The 14917-nt window shown below is 44.9% G+C and overlaps 1 protein-coding gene across 1 annotated transcript; it reads left to right on the forward strand.

Annotated features, from left to right (window-relative positions):
• Positions 1 to 11529: 11529 nt before the first annotated feature.
• Positions 11530 to 14670, forward strand: SRP14 (signal recognition particle 14). The gene is made up of 5 exons (XM_066551337.1): positions 11530 to 11613; positions 12071 to 12143; positions 12823 to 12935; positions 13466 to 13498; positions 13837 to 14670. The coding sequence occupies exons 1-5, from the start codon at positions 11590 to 11592 to the stop codon at positions 13924 to 13926; spliced, it is 333 nt and encodes a 110-aa protein (XP_066407434.1). The 5' UTR covers positions 11530 to 11589; the 3' UTR covers positions 13927 to 14670.
• The last annotated feature ends 247 nt before the right edge of the window (positions 14671 to 14917 follow it).

The raw sequence follows: 14917 nt of genomic DNA on the forward strand, positions 1-14917 counted from the left end.
GTTGTGGTCTGACTGATAAACCAGTTCTGGTCAAGTTGGGGCACAGAGCTTACACCACTTAGCTAACCTCACAGAAGTGAAGCAACTTGCCTTTTCTTTAATGTATTGCACTCTGGCTCACTCCTGTGATCAGTCACTCCACAATAAAAATACATATTTTTACTCTTGTAGACAAAATGTATAAACATTTGACCCCTGGAAATATGATATACAGCTAGAGACAGCGCTTGAAAACCCTGGAGTATGTATGTGCATTATAAATTTCCCCTATCTCACAGGACCAGCATGGTAGAAAGAAAGATAATTGGTTGTCTCTCGGTCTCCCTCTCCACCCCGCTCCCTCACACCCTTGCACCCCTCCTCCCCTTTACTGCAGGATGTGCCAGCACTTGTCTTGGCAAAAGCCAGTCTCGGATGTTAAAACTGAAGAAAGTTCAGTTTGTGTGTTTGTGACTAGCTCAGCCTTTACCAGGCCCCTTGTCCTCCCACCCCAGCCTGCCCCACAAGCAGGGTATGTGGTGGTGGGTGTGCTCTTGGGAGATGCAAGAGACTTCTCTGAGCTCAGGGCAGGTAACATCAGCTGATGGCTGTGTGATTGCCACCCAGCACCCTCCACTACACTGCACACAGATACTGGTTGTTTGTTATCCCTATCCTTTTCCATTGCTAGAAAGACTGCCTGCAAATCTTACCACCATCCCCACTTTTGGCAGTGGCGATTTTGTGACAGAAAACTCCATTTGGAGTTGCAAAGCAGCTCATTTTCCAAAGAAGCTACCAACCAATAGTTGGGTGTTTCTCCTTCAGCCAGACACAGTCTGGTCTGAATTTCAACCAGGAACCAAGATATGACAGCTTCCCATTCTCACTAAAACCTCACAGTGTCCTGTCCTGATCATTAAATTGCCCTGTGAGTAAACATGCATGCTGTTCTTAATGCACATGCATCTGCAGTCCATGCCAGGACTTGGTTTGGTGGAACCTTATGCATCATAATATGTTAATAATTTGTGAAGCTCCATCCTAAGCTTGCTCTCTCTATTTCTTCCTTGTTAAATTTAATGGCAATTTTTCATATAAGCTTGTTCCCCATGTCATTATTTCATATACCACTGAGGAAGCACATGTTACTGGTGTTCTGCAATACATAGCTGTAGCCTTTAATCTATGCACAGAAGAGGCTAGAAAAAAAACAAAAACAGTCTCAAGTTTGTGTGGCAGCTCATCTTCAGTCTGGTCAGTTCCATGGGAGAAGTCTCAGGGCTTTGAGTGCAGCATTTCCAAACACTGAGAACAAACCCTAAGCATCTACAAAAACCGCAGAGTGTACAGTTAATACACCCAGATGTGCTGTCAGCTCCACAGTACTGCACTGGAGTGGATGGAGTGTGTAAATCTTGGAAAGGTTAAAGCTGAGAGACCAGTGATATGCATAAAGACTCATGTTCCTTCCAGGAGAAAGAGGAGGGGGGTGAGGTGTTATCATTCTCCATTAATCACTTACATCTCCAACCTGCCTAAATCCTCTGAAAAGAACCAGCAAAGAAAACACCAGCTGCTGTAGCTCCTACTTTTTCCTCTGTAACCACCGGTCTCCCTCCCTCCTCCCTGCCTTCCCCAGACTGTTTATTTTTACTGCTCGTGAATCAGCCAGGAACTTGCTCCCTGCAACAGGATCAGCTGAGAACAAGCTGCAGATTGAATGTTCCCTGAAATCCTGGGTTTGTTTTGTAGCTTAGGACCAGGAGCAAAACAGAGGAGAAAAGGAGAGAAAGTGATACCTGTCTTCTTTCTCAGCCAAAGACTTTCATTCTGCAGAGAGCAGGACTTTCCCAACTTGCTCTTCAAATGCACTGCAGCTTTCACTAGAGATTCTGAGCATGCTAAGCTTATAAAAGTCACTTAAGCTGTGGGTGCGTTGGGTAGGGAACCATTGTTTTGTACAGATGTGCCTACAGCAGCCTGAGCTGCTGCACCAGAACACCACACCACAAGCAGCACAACACTCTCCCTTTGGACACGGCTGTGCTGGGATGTGAGAACTGCCCTGTCTTGAATAGCAAAAAGATTCACCTTCCAAGCTCGACTGCACCATGGCTACTCCAGCTCTGACATTATTGCCACCAGAGGCAGGGGCAGGATGTTAGTGAGGTCACTGCCCTGCTTAGTGAAAGCCATCCTGGGTGACAGCTGGTACATGACTGTGATAGAGAAGAATGGCAAGACCGAGAATGGTGAAGAATGGTGACAGAGAAGTGACTGATAGGAAGGAAAGAGCTGAGACAGAGGGAAACAAGAGAGGAATTTTTTTTTTTTATGTGAAAGGAGAAAAAGAAAAGGTAAAATCATTCTTGGAAGAATGAGTGTCTTCCTCAGCCACGATGGGGTTGCCTCTCTGAGCCCACTCTAACCACAGCACCCATGAGTGCAAGACCTGTGCATTCTTCTGCCACACTGCAGTCCTGATCCCTAGGAGGATCACACTACTGATCCACAAGCAGTAGAATTTGGGGAATCAGTTTGGAGTCCTGTCCTCCACAGAGCAAAAAAAACCAAGGAAAACCTTATTGACAGAGCCCCCCAAATATTAGCTTTCTCCAGACTCTTGTGTTCAAACAGTCCAAAGGCCACCCTGACATTTTCCATCCGACACATCATGTAATCTGATTTAAATCAAGCATTTCAATTTGTTCACCTCCGAAAGGCACGAAGGCATTCCCTTGTCACCGAGTGGAATGGAAAAGCACTTGACTTGTGCTGAGGGGTGCATCCCCCCATGCAGCACTGCCACAGCATGCACCCCAGGCTGAGCTATCACTCGGGCTCTGGCCTGCTGCAGAACTGCTAATCTCACACCGAAGAGGCTACTTGCTGCCAAGACTTCTCTGCCAAAAGATAACTTTATAATACTGATAATCAGGTGCCTTGTGATGATGAAATGCCTGTTGCTTGCCCCTGTATGAGGAGTTTCTTGCTGACATGCTGCCTATTACAGCAAACCACATTAATTACAGAAAAAGCAGTCTTTTACTGAAAAGAAGCAACAAAATCTTATCTTAGCCTAGAAGTGGAGAAAGTGCAATTAATTAATTTGTTTCTGAGTCTAACCTCTAGACATAATAGATTTTCCAGCACAGCTATATATTGTAATTACAGGATGGAGCATGTCTATACTGTAGCTTGTATTTGAGTGTGTAATGAGGAGTGAAAGATTGATGTTCAGTGTGGTCAGATGACTAATACACTGTTAAGAGCTGAACTGGTCGAGCAAGAGTAACAGGCACCGGAGATAGCATTTGGTGTCTTGCTGAATAATGATGTAGTTTCCTATGTTAATTATCTTCCTTTAACCTGATAATTAACTTGTCCTAAGAGTACTGAGTGCAACACAACATTGAAGACACTGCTGCTCCATGGGTAGCTGGTGTCATGCCACTGCTTATCCCTATGGTCCTTATTCTCCCTCAAGAACACTAGGGGATTTTCCCAGACTGCACACAGTAGGCATGGATATATAAACACATGTGACAGATGACAGATGCCTTCTGAGAAATTGTGTTAATGATACTCTTCAGTCTTGTCTGGGAAAACAACGAAAGGAAAGACCAGGGTGAGAGAACACCATACCTTGATTGCAAAATAATGTTAGGTAAACCTTTAGCATACACAAAGTCACTTTCATCCTAGGATTTGTGGGGGCTTTTTTTTTTTTTGTCAAACATATCTCTTTTGCAATGTTCATCATAAAGACCTAGAATACTCGTCCTCCAATGAAGTTCAGTGGGGTTTTAGCTCTCCTGCTGTGTTCAAATGATGATAAAACAATGTTGGGTCATTATAAGGTTTAAGCATGATAAATGCCCTACATTTACTGTGTCTCACTGGCTGAGTTCTCTGTAAAACTTCTCTCTGTGCTTGGCAGTTTAAGTCCTGAAGATTTAACTGCTTTTTTACTGGATTTATAACCCAATCATAACTTCTCTGAAAAAAAATCCCACACAAAAACCAACAGGTGGGGTTGAGGTTTCACTACAAAAACAAGCAGGCAAACAAAAATTTTAACAAAATAAATTCTTTGATAAGGAGGTTTCTGCCACAGTATTCTGTAAACTTAGCACAATACTTGCACGCTCTATGTCCAAGCAATGCCACTCCTGAACTTTGAAAGCTGTAGGGGTCAGTTGTTGCAGAATTTTTTAAGGCTACAGGCAATAACAAAGGAACTGCGTTTGTAATATCTGCATTGCTTCTGATAATTTCCTTGTCAGGACTGCATTTAAGGCTCTGTGAGCTTGATTGGCAATGTCTAGGTTACCTGCTCCTGCAAGCGGGGGTGACTCACCTGTGATTTCTATAGCCTGAGCACTAACAAAGAGCCTGTGACTTCCAGTCTGCCTGGGGCTCCTGTCTGCTGCCCTGTGTGCCTTTGAAGACAACATGTATTCAGAAACAGGGGGAGGCAGAAATAAAGGGACAGGGAGAGCAACAAACCCAGATTACCGTCTGGGCACCTGCACTTCCTGTTTCTGAGTGGCTCCACTCACAGTAACAGTGCTTAGATTCTTCTGCTTTACAGAGGTACCCCCTGCAACCCTTAATCTCAGAAGAAGCTTTTGATAAACAAAGCCAGTAAGTGAGATCAAATTTGGATATGGAGAGACGTCACCGGAACTTGTCAGGGTAGCAAGGGATGTTGCCTGAATGTGTAGGCAGTAGGAGGCAAGTAGGAGAGCAAAAACACTCCATGAGCTGATAAGAGTGGATTAAGGATTCGGCACTGAGCAAACCACTAGAGAAGAAGGACATGTTTCAGAAAGACAGAATGAGAAATCATGGCCAGTGCTGTTCCTGCCCTAATGAACTGACCACTGCTGGAAATGGTTATCTCAGGATGGTGTTGAAAACCATCTACTATGATGGACGAGATGTTTTGGGTGTTGTAAGAAGGCACGAGTGATGCTTGCTGACACTGAAGCTCCAGAAGCTCTGCACATGATTCTCATTTTCTCTCTCACAGGAGGCAGAAGAAAAGACACAAGCTAGTAATATCCAGCCTGCTGTTTCAGACTCACTCACATGGAGTCCAGGCTGTTTATATGGCAGAGATACCTTCAAGCCCTTGTCACCTCAGCCTCGAGTGTCTCTGCCTGCTCTCCTGTGCTGCCATCCACCGGGGGATGGTGTGTGAGGTGGAGGTGGCTGGAGCAGAGGGGGAAGGCAGGCGGACAGCTCATGTAGAAAACAGCTTTGCAATGCCTAGATCCTGCAGTTTTTCTTTCCCCCTATTGTTAAGTGGCATTGAGCACCAGCAAAACAGGAAGCTGCTTCCTCCAGCCGCTGACCCAGCCAACCCAGGGCAGCTGCTGGCTGTGCAGACTGGCCTCCCCACACCACCCTGTTCCTAGAAAGTGTTGGGACATTTGGAAGAGTGTTTAAGGAAGAGCAAAATGTACCACTAAATCTTGAATAAGTAGGTATGCTTGGTAACTCTTACAAGAAGGGGATCATACGGGAAATATCTGGTTAAAACAGTCAAAAAAAACCTCTCTGTTTTTCCAAAACTAGGGCATATGGTAGTGAGAGCAATGATTGTCTAAGCCAGTCTCTGTCACCTCACTCATCTGGTAACGAACTTGACTGTCTTTTTTTTGTGATGTGCAGATCTTGTATCGGCCATCATTGTTTGAGTTATGAAGAAACTGTTGTTTTACAGGCACTGCAGCTTTTGTTGTGATCCTTAAGCCTCAGAAGTCCAGCCAGGTCTCGCTTTGCTAGGCATCCTCAACAGAGGCAGGAAATAGTGCTGGTGAGGTGGTAGGTGACCCTTTTCTTCCTGAGACAGCAACACCTCATGGTATCAAGAGAATACGTGCTGCTGGGGTTTCTGTCCTTCTGATGAGACTGCAAATGGAGGATAGCAATGACATTGTGGCTCCCTTTCTAATTACACATCCCCAGGTGATCTCTGATACCAAGAACAAGGTTATCCTCCCTGGTGACATTCTGCTGATCTAAAATTCCCATTGATTTGTTTTGGTTTAGTTTTTGGTTTTGTTTTTTTTCTATGTTGTGATATTCTTCATTTGGTCTTTTAAAAACTCATATAGTTAAAGAAAATTCCTGAAACTTCACTGGGAATGTGTGGTGGAAATTTTTCACAAGTGCATTTCTGTCTTTCTGAAAGTAAGACACATTGATGTGAAAGAAATGATGCTCAGCCTAATCTCTGTCACCTCATTACTCTTGAGCTCCAACTTAATTACCTCCCTGATGCTTTGCACAGCTCTTAAACAGCCATTTTGTATCTACTTAAAAAGCTGCCATACTAAATGACGCGATGACTAGATATACTCTTACCACTGGAGAGAGGAGATGTGAGGTTTGGTTGGAGTTTAAAATACCATTTCTAGAGCACCCAGAAGGTGCTTCATATTGTACAGGTTTAATCCTGCATTCAGGAGTTCACAGATGACTTACACAGACCCACTGAAACCATGCTGAGCGCTTACGTCACAAACCCATGGTGCCACACTCACGGCCACACAGTCTCTGGCTGATGTCTGTGAGTACAGTGCAGTGTCACTTCCCAGCAGTGGTGGCAGCAGCCACAGGCCAGGACTGAGAGCAGGAGAGGACAGGCAGGACAGCTCAGCTGTGTCACCTCGCAGGTGCACTCCTTCAGAACAGGCTGTTCTTACACTCTGCTCTACTCACGGCTGAAAGTTACCAGGACCAATCAAAACACAGAGTGGATATTCAAGTTGCATCTCTCTCCATTTTTATCTGACCATTTTCTTCCAGTGTTTTGCATTGGATTTGGAGGTACGTGAGATTGTCTTTTGCTTGTTCTGCCCTTCAAACTAAACACATATGATAACATGTTGCTTCTTGTCCCTTGGCCCTTCCACCCTTTGGGAGTTAAATGAATTGGCTCTTTAATTTCCTTGTTCCCAGAAGCATGTCAAGCACTACAGCATTATTCATGGACTCATGGACTCAAATACATGCCATTGCAGGGTCCTAGAGAGCAGAGATGACACCATCACTTGTACACATGAACAGCTCTGCATCTGGGCTTTTCTTCCAGCCTTTCCCCCCCCCCCCATTTTTTGTGAGATGGGGGCTTGTCACAAAACCACTTCAAGCACGTGTGAGATACTTAATAATATGGTAAATATACATCCCTTATCTTCCTTGACAGGGAAGCTTTCTAAAATTTGGATGGTACTTCAAAACCATGTAGGTCTTTTCCAACAAAAAATCTTTTTGTGTCTCACTCACATAGGCTTTGATTTGCACTACAATAGTAATGTGGTGCATTAGAGTTTTAAGAAATGTGTCCATATCTATTTCCTGGTCTCCCTCACAAAATATAAATCCCTATTAACATTGCTATTACACAATGAAAGTCAGTGTCTGTTGAACTCAAGGTTACACTTAACCTATCTTGAAACTCATTATGTGTAAATATGACATGATAATAAATAGAATAGGAGGGATTCACTAAAATGAATAGAAATGCTTAGGGAAGAGCTTAGGGTAAATGAATCGGCTCCTAAAACAAAAGGAACCTGATTCTTGAGGAGATCTTCTCTTTAGAAGCTGGCTTTTTCACCAGGAGAAGCTTCTCATGCAGCAGCTTTCTGGTGGTCTCAAAAAGATCTTTCTAAAATGCCATGTTTAGTTCTCTGTTGGAATCTATAAGGTATTCAGAATCATTTTCTTTCTCAGGGTTACCAGCTGATGAATCAAATAACATTGCTTTGTGCCTCTGATCAACACGTTTCTTGATCAACAGGTCTCCGATCACTGTCCCCTTGCATGTCCTTTATTTCTTTTCACAAGGGCCACTTATAAAGTAGGTTAGGACCCAATCTCAGGACTGATGTTCACGTGTAGAAATGTAACCAAATAATTGCTTTGTTGGAAATCCACCTAATACCAGAAGAAAAGAATAAGTGTTCCTTCCTCTTGTTAAAATTTTTCTGCTCTACTCCCCTGGCAGAGGGCTTAGGGATGTTATGGTAGCTATTCCAGGGTTAATAGTCTTTCTGCCCAACCAGCCTCTGTTAAATGTTGGCTCTAGAAGGCTTTTCCTTTGCCTATTAATCTCAGATCAGGTGAGGCCAGTAAGGCAGTGAGGTGAGCATCTCTGTTTTTACAGTGCTAATGACAGACTTGTGAAGGGGGGGAGGCTGTTACTGGGCTCTTGCTCTAACACTGACTCTTTTTCCTGTACATAGCTATACTTTGACATGGTATTCTTGAACTTACAGATCAAAGAGAATTACCAGAATGATCCACTTGTGAATTGTGGGCCATTATCTGTTATTAACTCATCTTGAGCACTGTGGTGAGCAAACTGTAATTTACAGTATGTTATTACATTTCTGCTCACTGTGGTGTGCAGCAGCTGAATATGTGTGTGTGCTAGTCCATAACAATGGCTAATTCAAACAGATCTTTGCCAACCTCTACTAAGGTTGATCAAGAATTTAATTTACTTCTAATAGTTTTGTTTTTCTGCTTCCTGCCCCTCCCACCACATTTAGGAGAGATTTCACCTTCTCCTTTTCTCTTCAGTACATGCTTGCTTCCAGGAAAACTTGGAAGTGCAGCAACAACCTCCTCCAGTTCTCTGCCAGATTTCCTTCAGGATTTAATGATTCAGGTGGCTTCATTTGCTAAATTTTTGCCAAAAAAAAAAAAAAGTAAAAAAAAAAAAAGTAGTTCTCCACTGACACCATATAATAAAGTTGAGCAAACAGGAGGGCTGGTAGGAGACTTATTTTTATTGCCTGGCCCTGGTCACATGACAGATCAGGTTACAAAATACTAATACCCCTGCCAACTCTCAGGATCCACCAATTCCTCTTGCTACTGTTTTAATCCAACCTGCCTTTTCTTATTTTTTCTTTCCTTTTTTTTTTTTATGGTTTTTTTTTCTATTTTTCCTTTTTTTTTTTTTTTTTTTTTGTGAGGGCATGGGGTGAGGGGAAAGACATCAGACTGGGGCAGGAGATAGAGTGAAAAGCGAGTATATCATGATTGGGAGTATCCCTTTAGCTCCTTCAGTGTTTGTTCAGCACTTTTTCGCCAGCTGAATAGCTTATTCCCTCAGAGTGTTGGCAGCCTTTGGCAAAAGTAAAGCAATGTCAGCATTCCCCTGTTCCATCTATTTTTTGGAAAGCAATCGTTAAAAATGTTCCATTTTCACCTTGTTTGCAAGTTGTGATTAAGGCTTCTCCCCCAATTAAATTGTGACATTCTGGCATGAAAAACAGCTTCAAGATCGGGAAGATAAGCTAGCACACATGCACACATGCAAAAAAAAAAAAAAAAGTCCTCCTTCTTTCTTGTGGAAAGAAATTCAGCAGTTCAGTGGAGCCACTTCTTTTATTAGCAGTGAGACAAATATATTTTCCAAAAAATTGCTGATAAAACAACAGATTTGGAAAACATAAACTTCATGCAACTCTCCGGAGGTCTTCACAGCAGTTTCCTCTTTGTCCCTTCTTCCAGCACACAGCAGAACCAGAGCTTTAGTGTCGGACTCCTGCAAGGAATCTGCCTGGAGAGGTGGATGCCCTGTACCTCTGCACAGTCTCTGATGGGGCAGCTTCACCGCTGCTGACACCTCAGCTACACCAAGATGGGCACCACTATGGCCGCAATGTCCCGAGGGTGGAGGTACACCTCAGCAACAGAGGCAGTGCCTCACAGAGTGGGGGGATTCAGGGAAAAAAACCTCTGTGCTGTCCTTCCCACAGACACTGATGGTTTTGGTTGTGTCAAAGGTTTAAGACAATAACTACACATAATGTTTCTCCACCTTTATAATGAAGAGCTGTGGCACAGAGCAGTTAGGAGAGCAGTTCATGGCAACACAAGACTTCTCTAGTGAAGTCAACAGTCAGAATTCAGGTGACAGTGGTAGTCCCTGTGTTTCAGCTACGAGACCACCCATCTTCTCTTCTGGCAAGCATTAGTGGAAATGTACTTCTGCCTTCCAGTGCCTGTGACCATGGTAGTTTCCAAGGGGGAGTGTGTTGCAATTGTTCTAGTTTTTCCATTTCTGCTCTTCTTTCACAAGTTGCCTATAAAAACCTGCAACACTTTTACATTGACCATGTTCTGGACTCTCTTGAAAACACAACCCTGCTCTGATTTCTGACAAAACAACCTCTCGTAGTCAGGAGTGTGTTATGACTTCTCCAGTGAGCAGGCAGGGTTGGGGGAAGTACGTGTCAGCAGTGACTCCATGCATCCACCCATCTTCGCTTGGTGCGCCCACTGATCGCAAGCTGGTAGGGGCGGGGATCATCACTTATTACACTTCTACAGGGCTTTGGCCTTCAGTACTTCCAACCACAGCACTGATGGGGTCCCCTTAGAATGCTTGTTTTCAGGAGGCTTCAATAACACATATTCCTCCTTTTTCATGTGATTTTTTAATGCCATGAGAAACAATGGAATTTATTTTACTGAAGTCTTTCCTCCTTAACTGCAAATAATACAAATGCAAAAGCATCAGGAGGATGATACCATCCACGATGTGGGGAAAGTAGTGCTGGATCTCTACACTTCCCTTGACTCTGACATAGTGGAGTTACCCTAATAACCTGGTAGATTTTCAGAAACCATGGCCATGTTGCAATTACCTGCTTGTTGGGCATTTGTTTCCTTGTTCTTTAGGCAGCTCCATTTCTGTGTGTGCAATCACAGCACCCTCTACTGCCTCCCGCTGAACCTGCAAAGGACCGCGAGTAGTGGACTCTAAAAAGGACTTTTGGAGTGACTAGGCTTTCTCATTATCACGTGTGGTTCAAATTACGAAACAACACCCCCAGCATGAGAATAATAATCCAACTAGGTTCTGTCTAGAACGCAGACCAGAGCCCATATATGAACAGTATGAATTCCCCCAGGGATTCAAGCACCTATCAGCCTGAAAGCAGTTTTTTCTTTTAATCTGTAAGGCATTATCTTCCACTTTTGTTAGGTCCATGAAGGAAAAATAGATCTATTTTCCTAGTGATAAACACGAAAAGACGCTAGATCACGTGCTACTCCTGTGTGCTCCTGCACCGACTGCCACGGGCCTGACAGAAAACTCCCATTACAGAATCCAGCCCTCAGGAGCCTCAGGTGTCAGGGGTGTGAAGTGCTCTCTCGGCCCTGCTAGCCGCAGGTTTCCCCTCTGCTGTTTTAGCACAAACCCAGGGGTCTGGTTCGTTTAGTCTCAAATCCCGCCCTTCACCGCCAGCCGCGCTCAGCGGGGCCCTTTGCACCAGTCTCGCCTCACGGGGGGCGACGGGCCAGTCCCAGGTGAAGCGTGCGAGCGCCTCGCGGGACCCGGGCACGGACACCGTGGCACGTCGGCTCCGCAACGCGGTCTCCGGGCCCCGGCAGCGGGCGGAGGAACCGCGCCGGACCCAGCAGTGCAAGGGGCGGGGCCGCAGGAATAGCAATGGGCCCGGCCGGGACGTGCAGGGGGCGGGGCCGTCCCGGTCCCGCCCATCCCGCGCCGCTGACGTGGCGCTGCCCCGCGGCGCGCGTGCGCAGGCGGCCCTTCCGGAGCGGAGCAGGATGGTGCTGCTGGAGAGCGAGCAGGTGCGGGGCCGCGGCCCGCCGGCAGTGGGGGCGAGCCCGTGTGCCGCCGCGGAGCGAGCGAGGGAGGGAGGGAGAGAGGGAGAGAGGGGGGCCCGCGAAGCCGCGCGGAGATGCCGGGCCCGCACCGGTCCCGGCGGCGTGGGAGCCGCTGCGGGGGAGGGGAGCGGAGAGGAGCAGAGCGGAGCGGGCGTCACGGTTCCCGGGGACTGTCTCCCGGGGCAGAAGCGCCGGGGCCGCGGGAGGTCCGAGGGCTCAGAGCTCGTGTTCGGAGTCAGAACCGCGGGCCTGGCCGTCCCCGGCTGGGACTTCGTGTCCTGCAGCTTCAGCGCGGGGAAAGCCGGGAGTTCGCCTTGGTGCTGCCTCCCGCGGGTGGGAGAGAGCCCGGGCCCGGCCGTGGACAAGAGCTCGGAGCTCGTGTGGGGGCTCCCAGCCACGGGCACGTCTCTTTCTCTTGCAGTTCCTGACGGAGCTTACCAGGCTCTTCCAAAAGTGCAGGACTTCCGGGAGCGTTTTCATAACGCTGAAGAAATGTAAGTGTTGAGTCTGTTACTGGGTTAAAGAGGTGTTAATATGAATCTGACTGTTGTCACCAGGTATTTTAAGCGATAGGAGCTGTAATCCAGGGTATCTGAAGACAAGAGCAGTCATGGGAACAAACCCGTCAGCAGGAGCACTGATTAGTGCTATTACTATTAGTCCTACAATTGTTAGCTGTAGGACTAATAGTACTAGTAGCATCAGTACTAATAACCTTTGAGTGAGACTGTATTTCAAACTGCAGGACATTCAAACTAGGATTTTCTGATTGTTAAGCAGTAAGTTAAAATCGTTTGTTTTCTGTAGAAGGAGAATTCTGATGTGGTTTTTGTGTGTTCGTGTTCCGCTGGTTCCTGTTAGCTGGCACTACTGGAGAGGCTGAGGCAGGAGGCAGCAGGGTGACACGCGTTTAAAGCATGCTGCTGCTCGAGCAGACAGGGCATATAGCACGTTGAGGGGAGGATTTACTTCATTTTTTCTGGTAGATGTAATTTACAGAACAGATCTTTCTGGGGTTCTAGAGTAAGAGCAATTTGGCAACAGTATTAGTTCAGTTGGCCTGAAATTCCAAGGTGTTTTACAGATCTGCTCATGAGCAGTTTTTAACACCTCATATCAGAAGGCATCTGTTGATTTTAATGAAATAAGAATAAAAATTCTTTTTCAATGCAGATGATGGTCGAACAAAACCAGTTCCACGCAAAGGCCATGTAGAAAGTTTTGAACCAGCAGACAATAAATGTCTCCTGAGAGCAACTGATGGAAAGAAGAAAATCAGCACAGTGGTAAGTGATAACTTTTAAGTTAGAAAAACTAGTGGCTCTGTGTGTTTTTGATTTAATGCTCCATATTTTAAGTGAAACTTGAGAAAATGTTAACTGATAGTTGAAAACCTGATGTGTGTTTACTTTGAATGGGGGATTGGGAAAGGCTTTAGCTGACTTTAGGTCTGTTCTGTGATATGACACAAAGAAAAACGTTACTTAAGAGAAATAGCTGAGAACGTGAGCTGCAGCATTTTATGGTCCCACAAGTGAATCAAACCTTTCTTTGAATGCTTTCACATTTTTCCCATGTGAAAACATGTGACTTAGGGATGAATGGCGTATAGAGGGTTTTATTAATCAAGGAGTGTTTTCAGTTTTCTAAATCAGTGGAGTCCTATGACATACCAGTACAGCACATTGACCACTGAATGTTGATCCAACTGCTGCTAAAAAGACCAGATGGTAACTGGTGGGTAAACATGTACTGATACTTGGCCTGTAATAGCAGACAGAGTTTTCATGGTTAACCTCCAGTATTACTTTTGTAGGTGAGCTCAAAGGAAGTAAATAAATTCCAGATGGTAAGTTTTTTATGCCTTCATCTTCCTTTTCTGTAGGTAGTAAAGTGGTCTGTTGGAAGCAGTGGGCAGCTGTGAACAGGTTGATTTCTTGCTGAACTGCCACAAAAACTAACTGAGACTACCCATTTATCTTAATCTGTTTTTAAAATATCCTGTTTTATTTTATCTAACATTGTATATTGGTTTAAACAACAGTATTTTCCTAGTGCAGGGTGTTAAGAGCATGATTCTCTGGGAAAAGACAGATAATTGGCCATTTGTAATACATAAAATGTTATCTTGCATATTGTCATTCAAGTATTTGGGGTTCTTTTAAATGGTTCTCATTGTTTTTTCAGGCATATTCAAATTTGCTAAGAGCTAACATGGATGGCTTGAAGAAGAAAGACAAGAAAAGCAAGGCCAAGAAGAGCAAAGCAACACAGTGATGGGACAGTGTGCTACCATCGCTGTTATAGACTTGACCCTTGCTCAAAGCAAAGTCCATTTCTTTTTGAGTTACCACTTGTCTTTGGCTTTCCTTCCAGCAGGAAACTGGGATATGATCAGTACTTTTGTTTAACCTGAGAGCAGAGGTGCTTTTTTTTGGTTGTTGTATGGCAGGAGGATGTACAGCATTCTACTGGAATAACTTTACACTCAGCTGGTTTGTACTTACACTGCTGCTGTGTTCTCTGCAGTGTAAAACCTGTCTGGGGGGGGTAGCACAGGGTGAAGAGAAATGCACCCTTTCAGAAGCAAAACAAGACTGCTGGAGCAGGAGCCTCAGTGACAGATGCCCGGTTTTATAGATGAGCCTCAGTAATTCTAGGGAAAGCAGGTGCCAACATATTATCAGAACAGCTGCTTTCCTGTTTCTGTCTTAATCTGAGGGCCGTGTCTACATGATGCAGTGCAGATATCCCCAAGGCAGCCAGCACAGTGCTCGAGTTCTTGCAGAGCTTTCACTCCATGGTGATGCAGCTGTTCTGACCTGGGCTCGGGGTGGCGGGAGGGTAGGACTCTGCATCATGCTCCCTTCAGACATAGCTTAAAAATGGTCCTCACCTAAACTTTTTTTTTAAAAACATCGTCCTTCAGTATATTCAGGGATCTGAATTTTCCTTCCTTCATATGAACAGATGTAAAAAGTAAAGATGTAATTGCTCCTATTAAAGATAATGAGAAATGGACTGTGTGTAATGGCTGATGTGACTTGTCATGGTGAATTGCTAGGAATGGCACAGTTATCTGTGTCTTTAGGATTGTATGCTGCTTTGGACATTGCTGTTAGAACCTTCACAGTTCCCAGTTTTGTGGTTTGTCTTGCAAGTTGCCCCAATGCATTTTAACTTCGTCACCTTTGCTACAAGAAAGGGTAGAAAAAGTAGGTAGGTATTTATTAATGTAATGAGTCTGCAAATGGCAATCATTTGTTTT

This window comes from Molothrus aeneus, chromosome 6 (assembly GCF_037042795.1).
Source record: "Molothrus aeneus isolate 106 chromosome 6, BPBGC_Maene_1.0, whole genome shotgun sequence".
NCBI lineage: Eukaryota > Metazoa > Chordata > Aves > Passeriformes > Icteridae > Molothrus > Molothrus aeneus.

Coding starts and splice junctions, on each gene's coding strand:
- SRP14 (XM_066551337.1), top strand. CDS start 11,590: ATGGTGCTGCTGGAGAGCGAGCAG. Junction 12,144..12,822: donor TTTCATAACGCTGAAGAAAT/GTAAGTGTTGAG, acceptor TTTTCAATGCAG/ATGATGGTCGAACAAAACCA. Junction 12,936..13,465: donor AGAAGAAAATCAGCACAGTG/GTAAGTGATAAC, acceptor TTACTTTTGTAG/GTGAGCTCAAAGGAAGTAAA.